General features: G+C 35.6%; 2 protein-coding genes across 2 annotated transcripts; both read right to left on the bottom strand.

Moving 5' to 3' along the window:
• Positions 1-5,889: 5,889 nt before the first annotated feature.
• On the bottom strand, positions 5,890-7,168 carry LOC140177178 (uncharacterized). Its single transcript, XM_072210007.1, has 3 exons — positions 6,707-7,168; positions 6,434-6,515; positions 5,890-6,368 (listed from the first exon to the last, which is right to left on the bottom strand). The coding sequence occupies exons 1-3, from the start codon at positions 7,166-7,168 to the stop codon at positions 5,890-5,892; spliced, it is 1,023 nt and encodes a 340-aa protein (XP_072066108.1).
• A 2,607-nt stretch (positions 7,169-9,775) lies between these two features.
• LOC112729062 (glycerol-3-phosphate acyltransferase RAM2-like) lies at positions 9,776-12,738 on the bottom strand. The gene is made up of 2 exons (XM_025779436.2): positions 12,109-12,738; positions 9,776-10,684 (listed from the first exon to the last, which is right to left on the bottom strand). The coding sequence occupies exons 1-2, from the start codon at positions 12,736-12,738 to the stop codon at positions 9,776-9,778; spliced, it is 1,539 nt and encodes a 512-aa protein (XP_025635221.1).
• Between the last annotated feature and the right edge of the window lie 2,302 nt (positions 12,739-15,040).

Here is a 15,040-nt window from a genome sequence, read left to right as displayed (position 1 = left end):
TTAATATTTTTAATTATTTTACTTATATTACTTATTAATTATTCTAATGATTAATTATTATAATATAATTTTTAATTAAATATAATTAGCTAGCCTATGACATTAACATTAATAGTTTTGTTAACATTTTTTATTATGCATGTGTATATCATATTAGTATTAAATTGATATTGATATCAATAATTAATTTTTATAATTAATTTTGTGTTACTAAAAAGTATATATAGTGTTTATTTTGTGATTTATGGATCTAGATTTAAGAGCCAAAGTATATTTTGTTTAATTTTTTAATTTGTTATTTATTTTTAACTATTTCATAGAATAATAATGTATTTTTTATTTTTCATTGAAGTTGATCATTTTAAGGTACAAGTTACAATTTGTTATGATATTTTTTTTATGTTGTCATTCTATTATTTTTTAAATAATTTGATAATTGTTTTTATTCAAACTTATTCTTTTTGTTTAACATTACAACGCAATTGTTTTTTACCGTAATCGTTTACAATGCACCACATCTATCAAATACCACCTCGAGTTGATTCATTATTGATTCTATTTTACTGAATAATAGTTGGATCTACTCATATGTTATGATCAACTTAATGTAGAGCTGACAATATATATCCTACTCGCGAGTACCTAACTGGGACCAACTTATTCAGGGAGAGTGGTTTATCCAACCCGCTGTGGGTAAAGTAAGGTGCGGTGCGAGTTTGCTTGTGGGTAGGGTAGGGTACGGGTTTAGGGTATACTCTACCCTACCCTATCCGCACCTCTAATATATTATATAATATATGTGTAAAAATTATGTATGTAGTGAAGAAAGTGAGTGTTATTAAACCTACAATCTCCTTCTTATAAAACTTGAAATAACTACTAAATTAATTGATGATCATATTATTTGTAATTTTATGTTGGATTTTTTTAAGATTTTATTGTTTTTAATATTAATTTGAACTTATTTTTTATTTTATTAATATATATGATATTTGAAATGATTGAATTTTATATTTGCTTAAATTTTTTATTTTTCTGTGGATAAGGTCGGGTAGGATAGGGTTTAGAACTTTAAGGTGTGGTTAGAGTTATGGTCGAGAGATTTTCAACCCGCGGGTAGGGTAGAGTAAAGTTTTAAGAAAGTTCTCAACCTGCAGATAAAATTAGGGTAGAGTCCAAACCTTACCATACCCTACCCATTGTCAACTCAAACCTAATGAAAAGTAGGTAAAGTTATTTTTTTAGGAGGAGCTCGATTTTTTATTGAATAATGACTTTCAGTTATCCCTTCCATACTTTTTATGTCTACCAAAAAATCTTTAAAGTAGTGGAGCTTATAATGAGATTGAATTTTTTCAATTTAAGTTCAGTTTTCAAAGAATTGCATTAGACTTGAAGAGACAATTTTAAAGATTGGTACTGTATTTAAAATTTTCTACCTTTTAAACTTTTTGTAATAAAAAATCAATATTATTTTATAAAAGGTAACATTTTGGTGCTAAGAATGCTGACTTGGTGCATTCTAATACCAGTATGTATCATTATTATATTATTTTACAACAAGTAGTATCTGACACAAAAAATTTTAATGTGGTGCGTTCTGATTTCAGTATATATGCATATCTCTTCCTTCTCAACTTTTAGAAAATTATCTTTATAATTATATAAAAATTAATATTTAATACATAATTAGACTAATTATTAATTATTAATATTTTTAAAATTTTTAATTATAATAAAAAAATTCTAATCGTCAATTATTATGATATAATTTTTAATCAAACATAATTAATCATAATTGTATATTAACATTAATAGCTTTATTAATATTCTTTATTACATGTGTGTATCCTATTAGTATTAAATTGATATCCCCGCCGGTAACAAGAGTAAAAAGTGGTTCTCACCTCCCCCGATGATCTAGCTTGTTGGTCTGTGTTCTTTGGCGCCCTATCTCTAATCTAAAGGGGTGTAAGCACTTACTGTCCTAAGAAGCAGGTTTCATTCCGTCCAAAAACTTTTTATAGCTTTTCAGCTGGTTAAACAGGTTTAACCTTAAGATATCATTAATTAATTTTTATAATTAATTTTGTGCTACTAAAAGGTATATATAGTGCTTCTTTTGTAGTTTATGAGTTTATATTTAAGAGTCAAAATAATTTGTTTATTTTTTTTAATTTGTTATTCATTTTTGACTATTTCATATAATAAAAATTTATTTTTCATTAAAGTTGATCCTTTTAAGGTACAAGTTACAATTTTTTATGATTTTTTTATGTTACCATTTTATTATTTTTTTGATAATTTGATGACTGTTCTTACTTAAATTTATTCTTTTCGTTTAACGTTATAGTGCGATTGTTCTTTGCCACAATCATTCACAATACACCACATCTATCAAATACATCTCAAGTTGTATTCATTGATTCAGGTTCTATTTACATAGATGTAAGAGTTTAACGAAGAGGCAGTGAACTCTATTTTACTGAAGAATAGTTGGATCTACTCTTATATTATGACTAATCTAATAGAAAGTAGGTAAAGTTAGTTTTCTTAAGAGGAGCTCGATTTTTAATTGAACAATGGCTTTCAATTATATCCTCCATACTTTCTACTTCTACCAAAAAATCTTTAAAGTAGAGCATATAATGAGATTGAGTTTCCTCAATTTAGATTCAGTTTTCGAAGAATTGTGTTAGGCTTGGAGGTGCAATTTCAAAGAATAACTGTATTTAAAATTTTTACTTTTTAAACTTTTCGTGATAAAAAATCATTACATTAAACTACAAGAGACACGGAGGATAGCGGCAAAAAATTGTTAGTTGTTGATTTAACCGCCGCAAAATTCAGAGATGACAGCAATTGACATTCGTGTGCCGCAGCATCTTATTGATTAGCGGCTACTGAATACAAAACCACCGCTAATCAAGACCTTCATCATCAATTCATTTATTCAACCTATTTTTTATCTTACAACCAATAATTTCCCCTACAGCTGTAGAAACCCACTAATTGAGATTGATAGCGCACAAAACCCTGACGTCGCTGCTCCATTGTGCCCCTGTGTCGTCTTAGAGTCAATCCTGTGGTTGTCCATAGATCGTCCTCACACCGTCGTTGAAGGTTCCCCTCTCCTCAACCATGCGTGAAACCCTTACACTCTCCTCCGAATGTGTGCGAATCTCAGCTATCGTGGCCTCTCTCCTGTCACTAGTTCGTTCTTCCCCATTGCTCTTTCTTTCTTAGTTTTCATTCTTGATCACTTACAAAATTTGAATCCTATTTTGCTCAAAATTTGTCTATATCTTGATTCAAATTATGCTTTCAGGTTATTTTGATTTAGATTTTGTCTATATCTTCTATTAATTCAGGTTAATTGTGGCTGTTTAGAGTTAAGAATTTGAAAGTACTACTAATTTGATTTATTGTATGCGTTGTAGTAAAATTTTTAGTTAGAGTAAATAAATGCAAATAGTTAATGATTGTTTGCTCTCTAATGCCATTGGTCATGCACTTGGATCAATTGTGAAAGTTTGCTCTCTAATAACAAATTTAAAGTGTTACATCTTTTTTGAAACTCGACAGTAATTTCATTAGTTTCGTTATCCTGTCATCAAAAGAAATGCCCAAATATCTAATATTTTGTATTCTCTTAAAATTTTAGAAATTGGATCAATGGAGACCAAAGTATAGGGGTAAATTTGGATTTGGTCATTCGGGTTTATAACAAGAGGTTGGCATTGGCGTTCTTTTCCTTGGGTACGTGCTGGATTGTTACCTCTTCAAAATCCTCACATAGCTTCTTTACTTTCTCTATATATTTCTGAAGTAGAAAATCTCTGGCTTGGTAATTTCCGTTGACTTGGGAGATCACGACTTGGGAATCACTGTTGACTTCAACCTTCGACGCGCCGACCTCCTTTGCTAGGACCAGCCCCCTATCAGGGCTTCGTACTCCGCCTGGTAATTAGAAACCGGGAAGTCGAACTTGATTGATTTCTCAAAGATCACTCCCGCCGAGCATTCAAGAATTATCCCTGCTCCCCCAAACATTTGGTTGGAGGCTCCGTCGACGTGCAGCTTCCACCGTGTATCCGTATTCCCAGATGATTCTTCCGTCACTTCCACGAGAAAATCTGTCATCGCTTGGGCCTTAATCGCATGTCTAGGTTCATATCGCAGGTCGTACTGGGATAGTTTAACCGCCCATGTCATCATGCGGCCCGCCAAGTCAAGTTTTTGTAGAAATTGGCGGATAGCTTGATCGGTTCTCAGTGTGACTGGGTGGCTTTGAAAGTACTGGCTCAACCTTTGAGATGAGATCAATTGGGCGTAGGCCAGCTTTTCTAACTTGGTATATCTTAGCTCCGCCTCTTGGAGCACCTTACTGATGAAATACACTGGTTGCTGGATCTTATCTTCTTCTCGAATGAGGATGGCTGCCATGGCTTGTTTCGTCACTGCCAAATACAAGAATATGGGTTCTCCTTCTTTTGGCTTGCCGAGATCTAGGGGTGCCGAAAGTATCCTTTTGAAGTGGTTGAATGCCTCCTAACAAGTCGGGGTCCATTCGAAGGCAATTCCCTTTTTCATCAGATTGAGGAAAGGACCCCAAGGAATCGAGATAAGGCCGTGAGCTTCCCAGCCAGCCTATGCACATCTTTGACACACCCCGGGCTCGTCATCCCAAGGACGGCCTCACATTTGTCCGGGTTAGCTTCTACCCCTCTTTGGGTTATTAGGAAACCCAGGAACTTCCCAACTTCCATAGCAAACACGCATTTAAGGGGGTTGAGTCTCATGTTGTGTTTCCGGAGTGCCTTGAAGACAGCCTCGAGGTCGTCAATTAAGTTGTCGGGTTCAGCTATTTTCACCAAGACATCATCAACGTATACCTCAACCGTCTTGCCGATGAGGTCGTTAAAAACTTTGCTCATCAACCTCTAGTAAGTGGCTCTTGTATTTTTTAGTCCGAACGGCATTACTCTATAACAGTAAGTTCCTGCTGGCGTTATGAACGCCATTTTCTCTTCGTCGAGATGGTGCATCGGGATTTGATTGTACCTAGAGTACGCGTCCATGAAGTTCAGGAACCGGTATCCTACCGCCGCATCTACCAAAGCGTCAATGTTTGGGAGGGGGAAAGAGTCCTTTGGGCATACTTTATTGAGCGAGATCCGAGTAGTCGACACACATTCTCTACTTTCCATTGGCTTTTTTAACGAGAACCATATTTGACAGCCACGTCAAGTACTCCAGCTCCCTATGAACCTTGCCTCTAGCAGGCTGGCCGTCTGTTTTGCCACCTCATTATCCCTTTCATGGGACATCTTCCTTCGTCGTTGCGCCACCGGCTTAGCATCTGGCTTAACGACAAGACGATGAGAGGAATTCGGGGTCGACCCCTAGCATGTCGGCCGGAGTCCAGGCGAATAGGTTGCCATTTGCTTTGACGGCCTCCATGAGGGGTCCTTTAAGCTCATGGGGGAGGTTTCTATTCATGAAAGTGAATTTTCCCTTCGTATCGCCGACTTGAAACTTCTCTAAATCACCTTCGCGCTATGGCCTTGGCTTGTCGTCTACTCTTGCATCTAAGTCAGCCAGGAGCACTCCAGACGCCTCCTTCGACTTCTTTCTCAGGGAGAGACTGGAGTTGTCACAAGCGACTGTCGTTTCTCTCCACTGATGGAACCAATGGTTCCGTTGTCATCCACAAACTTCATTGTTAGAAACTTGGTGTATATGACTGCTGAGAATTCATTGATTGTTTTCTCCCAAGAATGATGTTATAGGCTGTGGAGTCTCTCAAAATAACAAACTCCGCCATTACCGATCTCTTACTTTCACCGGCTCCAATGCAGATCGGGAGACTGATTATCCTGTCAAGCCTTATGTAGTTGTCACCCAGCCAATGACGCCATGTTGGTGGGTCTTGAGATCGGCTTCCTTGAGCCCCAAGGCGTCGAACACGTTTCTGAACATAATGTTGGAGATTGCTCCTGTGTCAACGAGGATCTGTTTGACTAAGCCCGTTCCGATCATCGCCGTGATCACCATGGGTTGATTTTCGGGGTGATCATGGCACCATCGGTCCCCTGTGCCGAAAGATATCTTGGGAGGTTTCTTGGACGGGGACTTGGGGTTTCCTGTTGACATGGTTAGGACCTTGGCGTCTTTCCTCGCTGCCAATTTTAACCTGGGGGGTGCGTCTCGTCCTTCTATGACGTTAACGACGACCATCAGGCCGTTATCAGGGTTTTCATTGGATATTTGCCTTAGCTTTACGATGCGGCTTCGGTCTTCCTTGGATCGCTCACATTCTCTTTTTCTTGGCTCCCTTTTGAACTGGAAGAACTCAGCCAGCTTGCCTTCATGAATAGCCACTCCAAGACGTCTTTTAGATAAAAACAATCATGTCTCTTGTGGCCGAAACCTTTATGGTAACCGCAATACAAGCTCTTGTTCCTGCCTGTCCTATCCTTCAGCTGCCGGGGTAGGATGCCCTTATCCACAATCTGTTGATAAACTTCCACTATGGGTCCGTGAGTGGGGTGTAGTTCATGAACTTCTCCACCCGATGAAACGGCTTGGCCTGCTTCCCCGACGCCCCCTCCTTTGGTATCTCTCTTAGTTTGTCGGCATACATGGGTTGGCGAGGAGGTGGGTTGGTTGGTTGTTGCTTATTGGCCGCCACCACCTAGCTGACCTCCTCATCATTGATGTATTCTCTTGCCACGTTCTGGATCTTTTGTATGGTCCAGACGAGCTTGGTGGTAAGGTGCTTCCTAAAGTCTTTATTCAGTAAGCCATTCGTCAAGTACTGGCTGGCTATTGAATCGGTTAAACAGTCAATTTTCAAGCACTCGTCGTTGAACTTATCCAGAAATTTTCTGGTCGACTCCCTGACTTTCTGGATAATACCCAACAGATTGATTGGATGTTTGGCCTTGGCAATGCGTGTGGTGAATTGTGCAAAGAAACTGCGGGATATGTCCACAAAAGCCGTAATGGACTCCTGCGGAAGCGCATTGAACCACTGTATCGTTGGGCCCGCCAGTGTCACGTTGAAAGCTCGGCATCGGACCGCATCGCCAACACCTTCAAGGTTCATTCTGGCCTCAAAGGCCGTCAGGTGTTCCTGAGGGTCCTTCGTCCCGTCGTATCTCATGTTCGTTGGCTTGTCAAAGTTCTTTGGTAGCCGAACCTTAAGGATCAAGGGATGGAAAGGGGTCACACCCATGATGATGGCGTCTCATCGTCTTCTCGCTTTCTCTCTGCGAGCCTCTCCATGCTCCTCCGATTTATCTTAGGTGGTTTGCAACCGAACGTCCGTTTGAACTCTTCCATTGTTCCTCCGGGGGCTCCTTCCCCGTGTTTCCGACCTCCTTGGGGGAGATCGGGTGCGAGATAGACTAGGATGAGAGTCTCTACTATGCTCGGGATGATAGCGATCCCTTGCTGCCAACTCTCTTTTGAGGTTCTGCACGCGGTGGCGGAGTTCTTGCATGATCTTTGCACTGTCATCACCTGTTCCGCCAAAGGGACATCTCTCGTGTAAGCAAGAGGGTGGTTCATCTCTATGGGATCGCGCTCCTGTGCGCTCACGGGAAGAGGCGACGGAAGCTAACCTGCTCATCAAACAGGTTCCCTCTTGCTCGCATGCCTCCTCTCCTTCCTCTCCGAGAAGAAAATCCATTCGCGTCAAGTCCCCACAGACGGCGCCAATGTTCGCCTGCTTGGGTTCTTGGTTGATCGAGACAAACTGAAGTTGAGTAGACTCGAAAGGGTTAGGACCTAGGCGTGAGCTAAGTCTGGAGGAGGTTGCGCGCTAGGACTCGCGCGGTGACGATGTGGTGGTACCACCTGCAAGGACTCTGATGCTAAAGTCAGTATCCGTACAAGAGGTGGCGGTTTAGTGTTAGAGTATGTGACATACCTTTGGGAGTGGGTCCCTCCCTTCTTATAGTTCGTACTCGAGTGGATCCCTTGTGGCCAGGTCCACCTTCCTGGAAGCTTCTGCTAGCTGTTTAGGCTCCACGTGGATGAGGAGGGGAAGGCAGGTCCCCTCCTGGTTCGGGTCACGTGTCCCATTGGGTTGGCCGCTCGGGCCCGAACCCGAGTCGCTAATGGGTTGGATCGGAACAACTGTTCCTCTGGTGTCTTTTATTTGTCTCTTTACACTCCGGCTCTCCTGATATGTGTAAAGATTTGTCTCCTAATTTTGTTATGTGCTAATATTTATGTTTGATTATTTTGTAATTAATTAAATATGAATCTAATTCAAGAGTCTCTCTCCATATTTGTGTCTGAATTCTCCTTCTATTCTCAGATCCAAATTTTGGAGTTTGGGTGTTGCTAGTAGTTACTGGTGATATCCAATGGATGACTGGTGTTTCTCAGCCTCTTTTTTGTCCAATCAACCCATCTTTTCCGCCTCTTCCACTCACTTCTTTTTCGTTGTATCTCTTTACTATTCCACTGCCATCTTTTATTCTTTTCTCTACTCTGCCTCTTTTGGTATGTGTGGAGATTTGTCTCCTAATTTTATTATGTGCTGAGATTTATGTTTGATTATTTTGTTTTCTTGATCTTTGTTTAAAAAACTTTTTTTTGCTGCATTAAGATCTATTATTAATTGGTAATCTCATTTTGCTGGTATTAAGCTTTTGTTTAGTGTGCAGAAAAAAAAGGTATGTAATATTTTTTTATTCTGATTTGTCTATAATTGTGTTACATGGCTATGGGTTATTCTTTAAAATAATAGCGGCTATAGCCTCTATAATCGCTGTAAAATCAACAATTATGATTAGTGATGGTTATATTAGTAGTTGCTAAAAATCGTCCTAAAAATCAATCACCGCGCCTTAAACTATGTCGGTTTGCAAACGACCAGTATGTTGTTTTACGGCAGTTTAAAATCATCCTAAAAAAATCGTCGTTATCCGGCGTATCCCTTTTACTGTGTTTATGAGTACATGTAATATATAATAATTGTGAGTTTACAAATTAATTTGTAATTACGTCTTGCAATGTTGAAATCAAAAATAAAATTGGGACGAGGTTTGTTTGAGACTGATATTTGTATTTATGAATAGAAAAACAAAATGGAGGGAATGAAGATTGAGAGAATTTGTGTTTTCAAAATTTGACATTTTAAAGATAAGACTTGAAAGTGAAATAAAACAGTCAACAACAGAACATTATGCAGAAATTGTAGAAGCTTGATGTTTTGCATGTAGTGGTGTAGTTGTCTTCTCTAGACTAATTAGTAATTTAGTTGGATTTAGTTAGAAAAAATTTTGAAACATATATACCATCGCTGTTGCAAACTTGCAATATGGCACATCAATATGTCTTTTGTTTGAATATATATGTTTTAGGATAAGAACTTTTAAATTTTAATATTGGCTTGCAGTGTGTGTAACACGCCGCAATGGCAAAGAACAATGTTTTATTAAAGATAAAAGTTGGTCAAAATCGATCAAAACCAGTTTGAACCGTCCAAATCCGGTCAACTTGTGTGTTGATGACATCAGCATGACGAACACAGAATTAAAAGGAAGATAAAGAGCCTTACAAGTTACAACCACTAAGTTGAGAAGTTTTTGACTATATATTGCGCTTCTTTTTTAATATATTACATACTTAATACCATTACCAATTTTTTTCTATTGCTTGCTTCCTTGCTTACTTTTATTCCTCAACTTTTCTCTGACATAACAATGTATCTTTTGGCTTAGAGATATTAATTAGATAACTTTAACATTGAAATTGATTAGCAACCCATGATTTTGTTGGCCTTAAGAATAGGGTTTTTGTCAATAGGGACAGTTCCATCATTACCAGCAAGAGCCTTATACTTGTCTTTCCTAGTGAAGCTTGTGCATTTATATGACAATGTTTCAGCAATGAGGCTCTGAATATAATTGGCTACATCAATGCTCATTTTCCGACCTGACCCGCAAGTCAACTCCTTAGGCAACTTGTTCAAGAACGTTATCTCATAAGCTGGGTTAGGGTTCATGAGTAAGAAGAGTGGATCCATCCCTTTCCACCCTCTAGCAGTTGTTCCATGGAACATGCTCATCCTATTCACCATTGCCACTGGCACCAATTCGTCGGTCAACTCGGCGAACAAGGCCGAAAACCTTAGAAGGAAAGGTTCCCTACAAGTTGTCCCTTCGGGGCAAATTACAAGGTCACCCTCTTGTAGAAGCTTCTTAATCATTGAAGCATCTGCGGATCGGTCGCGTCTTAACCTAACTGTCTTGATCGGTGCGATTATCTCTGAGAAGCGGGAGATTGAGTAGGTTACCACCGGTATAGGGCGACCAAGAGCTATGGAGAGGAAAACAGGGTCAGTCATGGTTCTATGGTTGCATACGAAGAGGACACCACCTTGGCAGTTGGATTTATTTGCTGGCGGAGGTGGCGTTCCTTTGACGGTGACATAAACGCCGAGGAGCCATAAAGCATAGTAGGCAAGTGACATAGGGAGGAGAGTTGCGGCAGCCAAGCGGAGGCAGGCTAAGGGAAACCCTAAAGGGATCCAAAGGAGTGTTAGCAATGCATTCAGAGGTGTTGGCTTTTGGACAAGCCTTCCATCATGAAATATTATGGGTTTTGGAAGCTTCCCACTTGGCACTGCCTTCAATTTTGGTTTTGGAAGGACAATATATGCTTCCTGCATGCGTGGAACCAACAATATACACACTATTAGAATTTCATTTTACTCAACCTAGCTACTAGCTAGCTAGTAGAACAAAGTTTACTTTGGATTTCATACATATTCTTTGTATTCTTTCCTGCTATAAAAATATTCTTTTTAATGTTTTTCTCACTTTTATCAATTATTACTTTAATTGAAAAAGTATACAAAATAACGCTACACTAAAAAATAGTGCATGTGACATTTCTTTCTTTCTCTTGTACAGAATGCATGTTAAGTATTTAGATGCCATAATTTGCTTTATTTATCATTAATTAATTGTCGTAATAATTAATGAATGCTAAATAAGATAATTTATGGCTGTTTTTGGCTGATTTTCTTTGGTTCCAAATATTTCAGTTAGAGGCCTATAGATAGCCTATATATAGATAGTAGACGTGTGCCATTAAATTTTTTCAAGGGTTAGTTGTTAGTTTTTATTGTTTATTTATTTTGACAGAAGGGTTGGGGTTAGTTTGAAAAGCTTCATTGATGTCACATATTTATTACGTAAAAAATTATTAGGCCCATTGTTCTCATAATCGGACTGAAACGTTCGACTAGGTTAATTAAGAATATATTATCAAATTAGTTCGGTTTAAGATATAAATCGGTTTATAATTTAAGAAATTGATTAAACAATCCATTAATCGATCAAATTAATACAAATTTTTTAGTGGTTAACTAATTTAAAATAATAAAGTATAAAAATGATATTTTTTAAAAATTATATACTTTATGCATAAATATATTCGACTTAATTTTAATTAAATTTCGATTGAACTTTTAAATTTATAAATTTCTAAATTTACTTATTCGATCATTATCGATTTAAGTTTTAGAACCTTATTATATTTGGATCCATTGAAACTATGGACTATGCTATGTGCGTGTGCACTAAAATCAAACATTAAAATTAATTACTAGTATAAAATTTATGTTAAAATATAAATATATATTAAAAATAAATTAAATAACACATATATTTATACATAAATACATTAATAGCTAATTTTAATAGTTGATTTTGTTGTACAAATAACATTTTTTAATTATTCATATACTTTTTATTGTCTAAAGTTTTATAAGTTGGTAGTGCAAAATTATTTTACACATAAGTTACTGATCTCAAACAGATAATTTATAATACAAATATATTATTTATATATCAAAATTAGTCATTAAAATTAATTATTAATGTATTTATGTATAAATACATTAATAATTTAATTTATTTTTAATGTATATTTACATTCTATCATATATTTTATACTGATGACTGATTTTGGTATACACTTAACATAATAATTATTAGTTGAGTGATAATAATATAATAGCTAAGATATGCGAGTCCTTTGAATGTATTTTTTCAAAACAAAGTAAAAAATAGTTATTATTACCTTGCACAGAGCCATGAAAGGAGCATCACTGAGTTTATCTCCAAGTCCAATATCTGGTCTCTCATCACCAAAGGTTTGTTTTAGTACATCCTCTTTATTTTTTCCAACAAGAACTCCAGGCTTGCGAACAAGTCCGGTTGCTCTTCCCTTATAACTTCCTAACTCTGTCCCCAAAACCATGTCCGCACTCAACATCTCCTTCAAAAATGGCTCTACCATCACCCGTGGATTTGCCGTGAGGACGTACTTTCGTCCGCACGACGAAAACACGCGCCATGTCTCCGGATGGAGGTCCTCAGAGTAAAATTTGGGGAGCACAGCACGGGCTACGGACTCTATACTGGAAAACCTCATTCCCGCCATAGAGGTGAAGATGAGGACTTGAATTCCCGCAGACTCGGAGACAAAGTGGTATAGAATGGCAGCCAAGGGGGATGCCAAGAGAAAGAAGAGGAGCCTTAGGTACCCACCGACCTCAAAGGCGATTAGGGCAAAGTATGGGAAGGAACTTCGCCCTATGAGCAAAGTTCCATCCATGTCTGCCACAATAGTGTGGTTTTCTCTCCCTATAGAGTTACATTTTTCCACTGGTGGAAAAGTAGCAATAGTTTTGGCTGAACTATTTGCCATGTATCTATATATGATAAAGCTGAAACTTAACTTCTTTAGAGTGAGAAAATATTGAAGAATGCTGGTTGAGTATGCCAATTCCTTGTGTGTGTGTATATAGAAAGTAATTGGTGCAGTGTAGAGAGATATATAGGGTGTTTCACTTATTGGATGTTTGATAGACAATAAAAAAAATTAGTTTAAATAATCAATAATTAATTAAAATAATTATATAATTTTATATGTAATAAATATATAATTATAAATTTTATATGCATAAAATTATATATGTTAAATTAAATATGATTTTAGTGATTATTTCTCAAATTTGCTGTTGTATTGAATTTTATAATAGAATTGAAATTAATGCATTCAAAAATATTGAGAATTTTGAATTGGAAAAGTATAGGTAACCAACAAAATTTTTGAACAATGTATAAACAATGTGAATTAATAGGGTTAAAAGAGTAAATTTAATTAATAGCATTAAATTAGAATGTAGTGTATTTTCATTTGATTGGTGGTTGTTCATGTTGTTCAAAATTTTTATTGTTTTCCTAGCACTCTTCGAATTGAATTTATAGAAAAAAAATGAGAAAAAACTGGTGAAGGGACTAGTTTGGTGTACGACATTCAATTTCAGGCACTAAAATGAGTCACTTAATGCAAAGTGAGGGACTAATTTGGTGCATATACAACAATGACATAATGGATGACACATGGACGAATACTGTTGTGACACGTGACCAAATAATATTGTGACACATGGTACAACCATCCACGTCAGCATGCCATGTGTCACTGGTCACCACATCGTCATACCATTACACGTAGCCAAATCATGAAGTGACACGTGTCACTTACAATCCACGTCATCATGTCATATCATCACGTCGTTAATGGAAAATAGGTCAGGGACTAATATGGTGCACTTTTTTCAATTTCAGGGACGTAATTGGTTCAATTAGAATCTCAGAGACGATTTTAGTGTATGACGTCAATCTCAGGGACCATTTTAAGGTTTAACTCGTTGGAATTGCTAGGATTAGTGTTTATCTTTTTCTGTGCTTTTTGGGTTCTTAAAAACAATTTTTTTAAATAGCTAGACCAAAAACACCTTTTAATTAATTTAGAAAAAAAAAACACAAAAATAACTTTAAGTTAATTAAACGTATTATACTGTCAAATAATAACAATTAAGATTTTCTTTGCTTAAATACATTTAGAATGAGTAAAATTCTAAATAAAAGACCCGTGACTTGATGTCATGTAGAATAATTAATTACTAGAAATTAAATATCCCATTAATACAGAGTCTATCATTTAGCTAATTTTAAAACAATAACAAACCCATCTTAGGATTAAGGTTGTCTAGTGTTATTAGAAATTAGATAGTATCCCTAATGCAAACCTGAACTGAAACTATTAAACATTTATTTTATTAAAGGATAATTATTTTTATTGATTAAAACGTATCGCTTTTATTGGGATTTACTTTAATACAATAATTTTTTAGTTAAAAAAATTATAATAAATATCATATATATTAATTAATAAATAATATAAAAATATATTTTTGAAGTGTATCACTTTTATTATATAAAAATAATTTTGAATACTTTTAAAAATTTCTTTATATATAAATATATAATCTACTAACAAATATGTGATTATAGTAAGTAAATTGTATAAAAATATTCTTATTAGTAAATTATATAGAAATATTTTTAATTTTATCTTTAATATTTGATTTTAATTTTAGAGTTTAATTTTAATGCACTAATAATATAAAGTATTTTATATAATCATGTAATTACAACTGTTTGTTCTTTTGGATAACTATTCATGCGATTAATAAAAAAATAATTATTTTATAATGACAACGCATCAAAATTAAATTCTTAGTTTTATCTCTAATGTTTTAATAGGTCTCAATTGTACTCTTAAGTGAGACAACATATGATAATCTTACATTGATGTGCCATTGACACGTTAGCATACAAAATTATAACAATTAAATATTATGAATATTTTTAAAATTTTGTAAATTTTAAAAATAAAAAATATATTTTATTCTAATAATAATAATAAATATGAATATATAATAAATTAAATTTATAGTAAATATAAACTAAAATAGAAATAATAGTAAACTAGCTCATTTAAAGATTAAGACAACCCAACAAAATAAAAGTATAATTTTTTTTAATGAAATTTTAGGACAAAATACCTCAGTAAATCAAATACAGTAAAAAATTATTTGAATCACCAAAATTTAAATTGATGTAAATTGAATTAGACTAATTTGAATTACAATTTTTAG

The sequence above is a fragment of the Arachis hypogaea genome, chromosome 12 (assembly GCF_003086295.3).
Source record: "Arachis hypogaea cultivar Tifrunner chromosome 12, arahy.Tifrunner.gnm2.J5K5, whole genome shotgun sequence".
Taxonomy (NCBI): Eukaryota; Viridiplantae; Streptophyta; class Magnoliopsida; order Fabales; family Fabaceae; genus Arachis; species Arachis hypogaea.
Note: the sequence above shows the minus strand (reverse complement) of the source record. Positions and strands in the feature narration are given on the sequence as shown.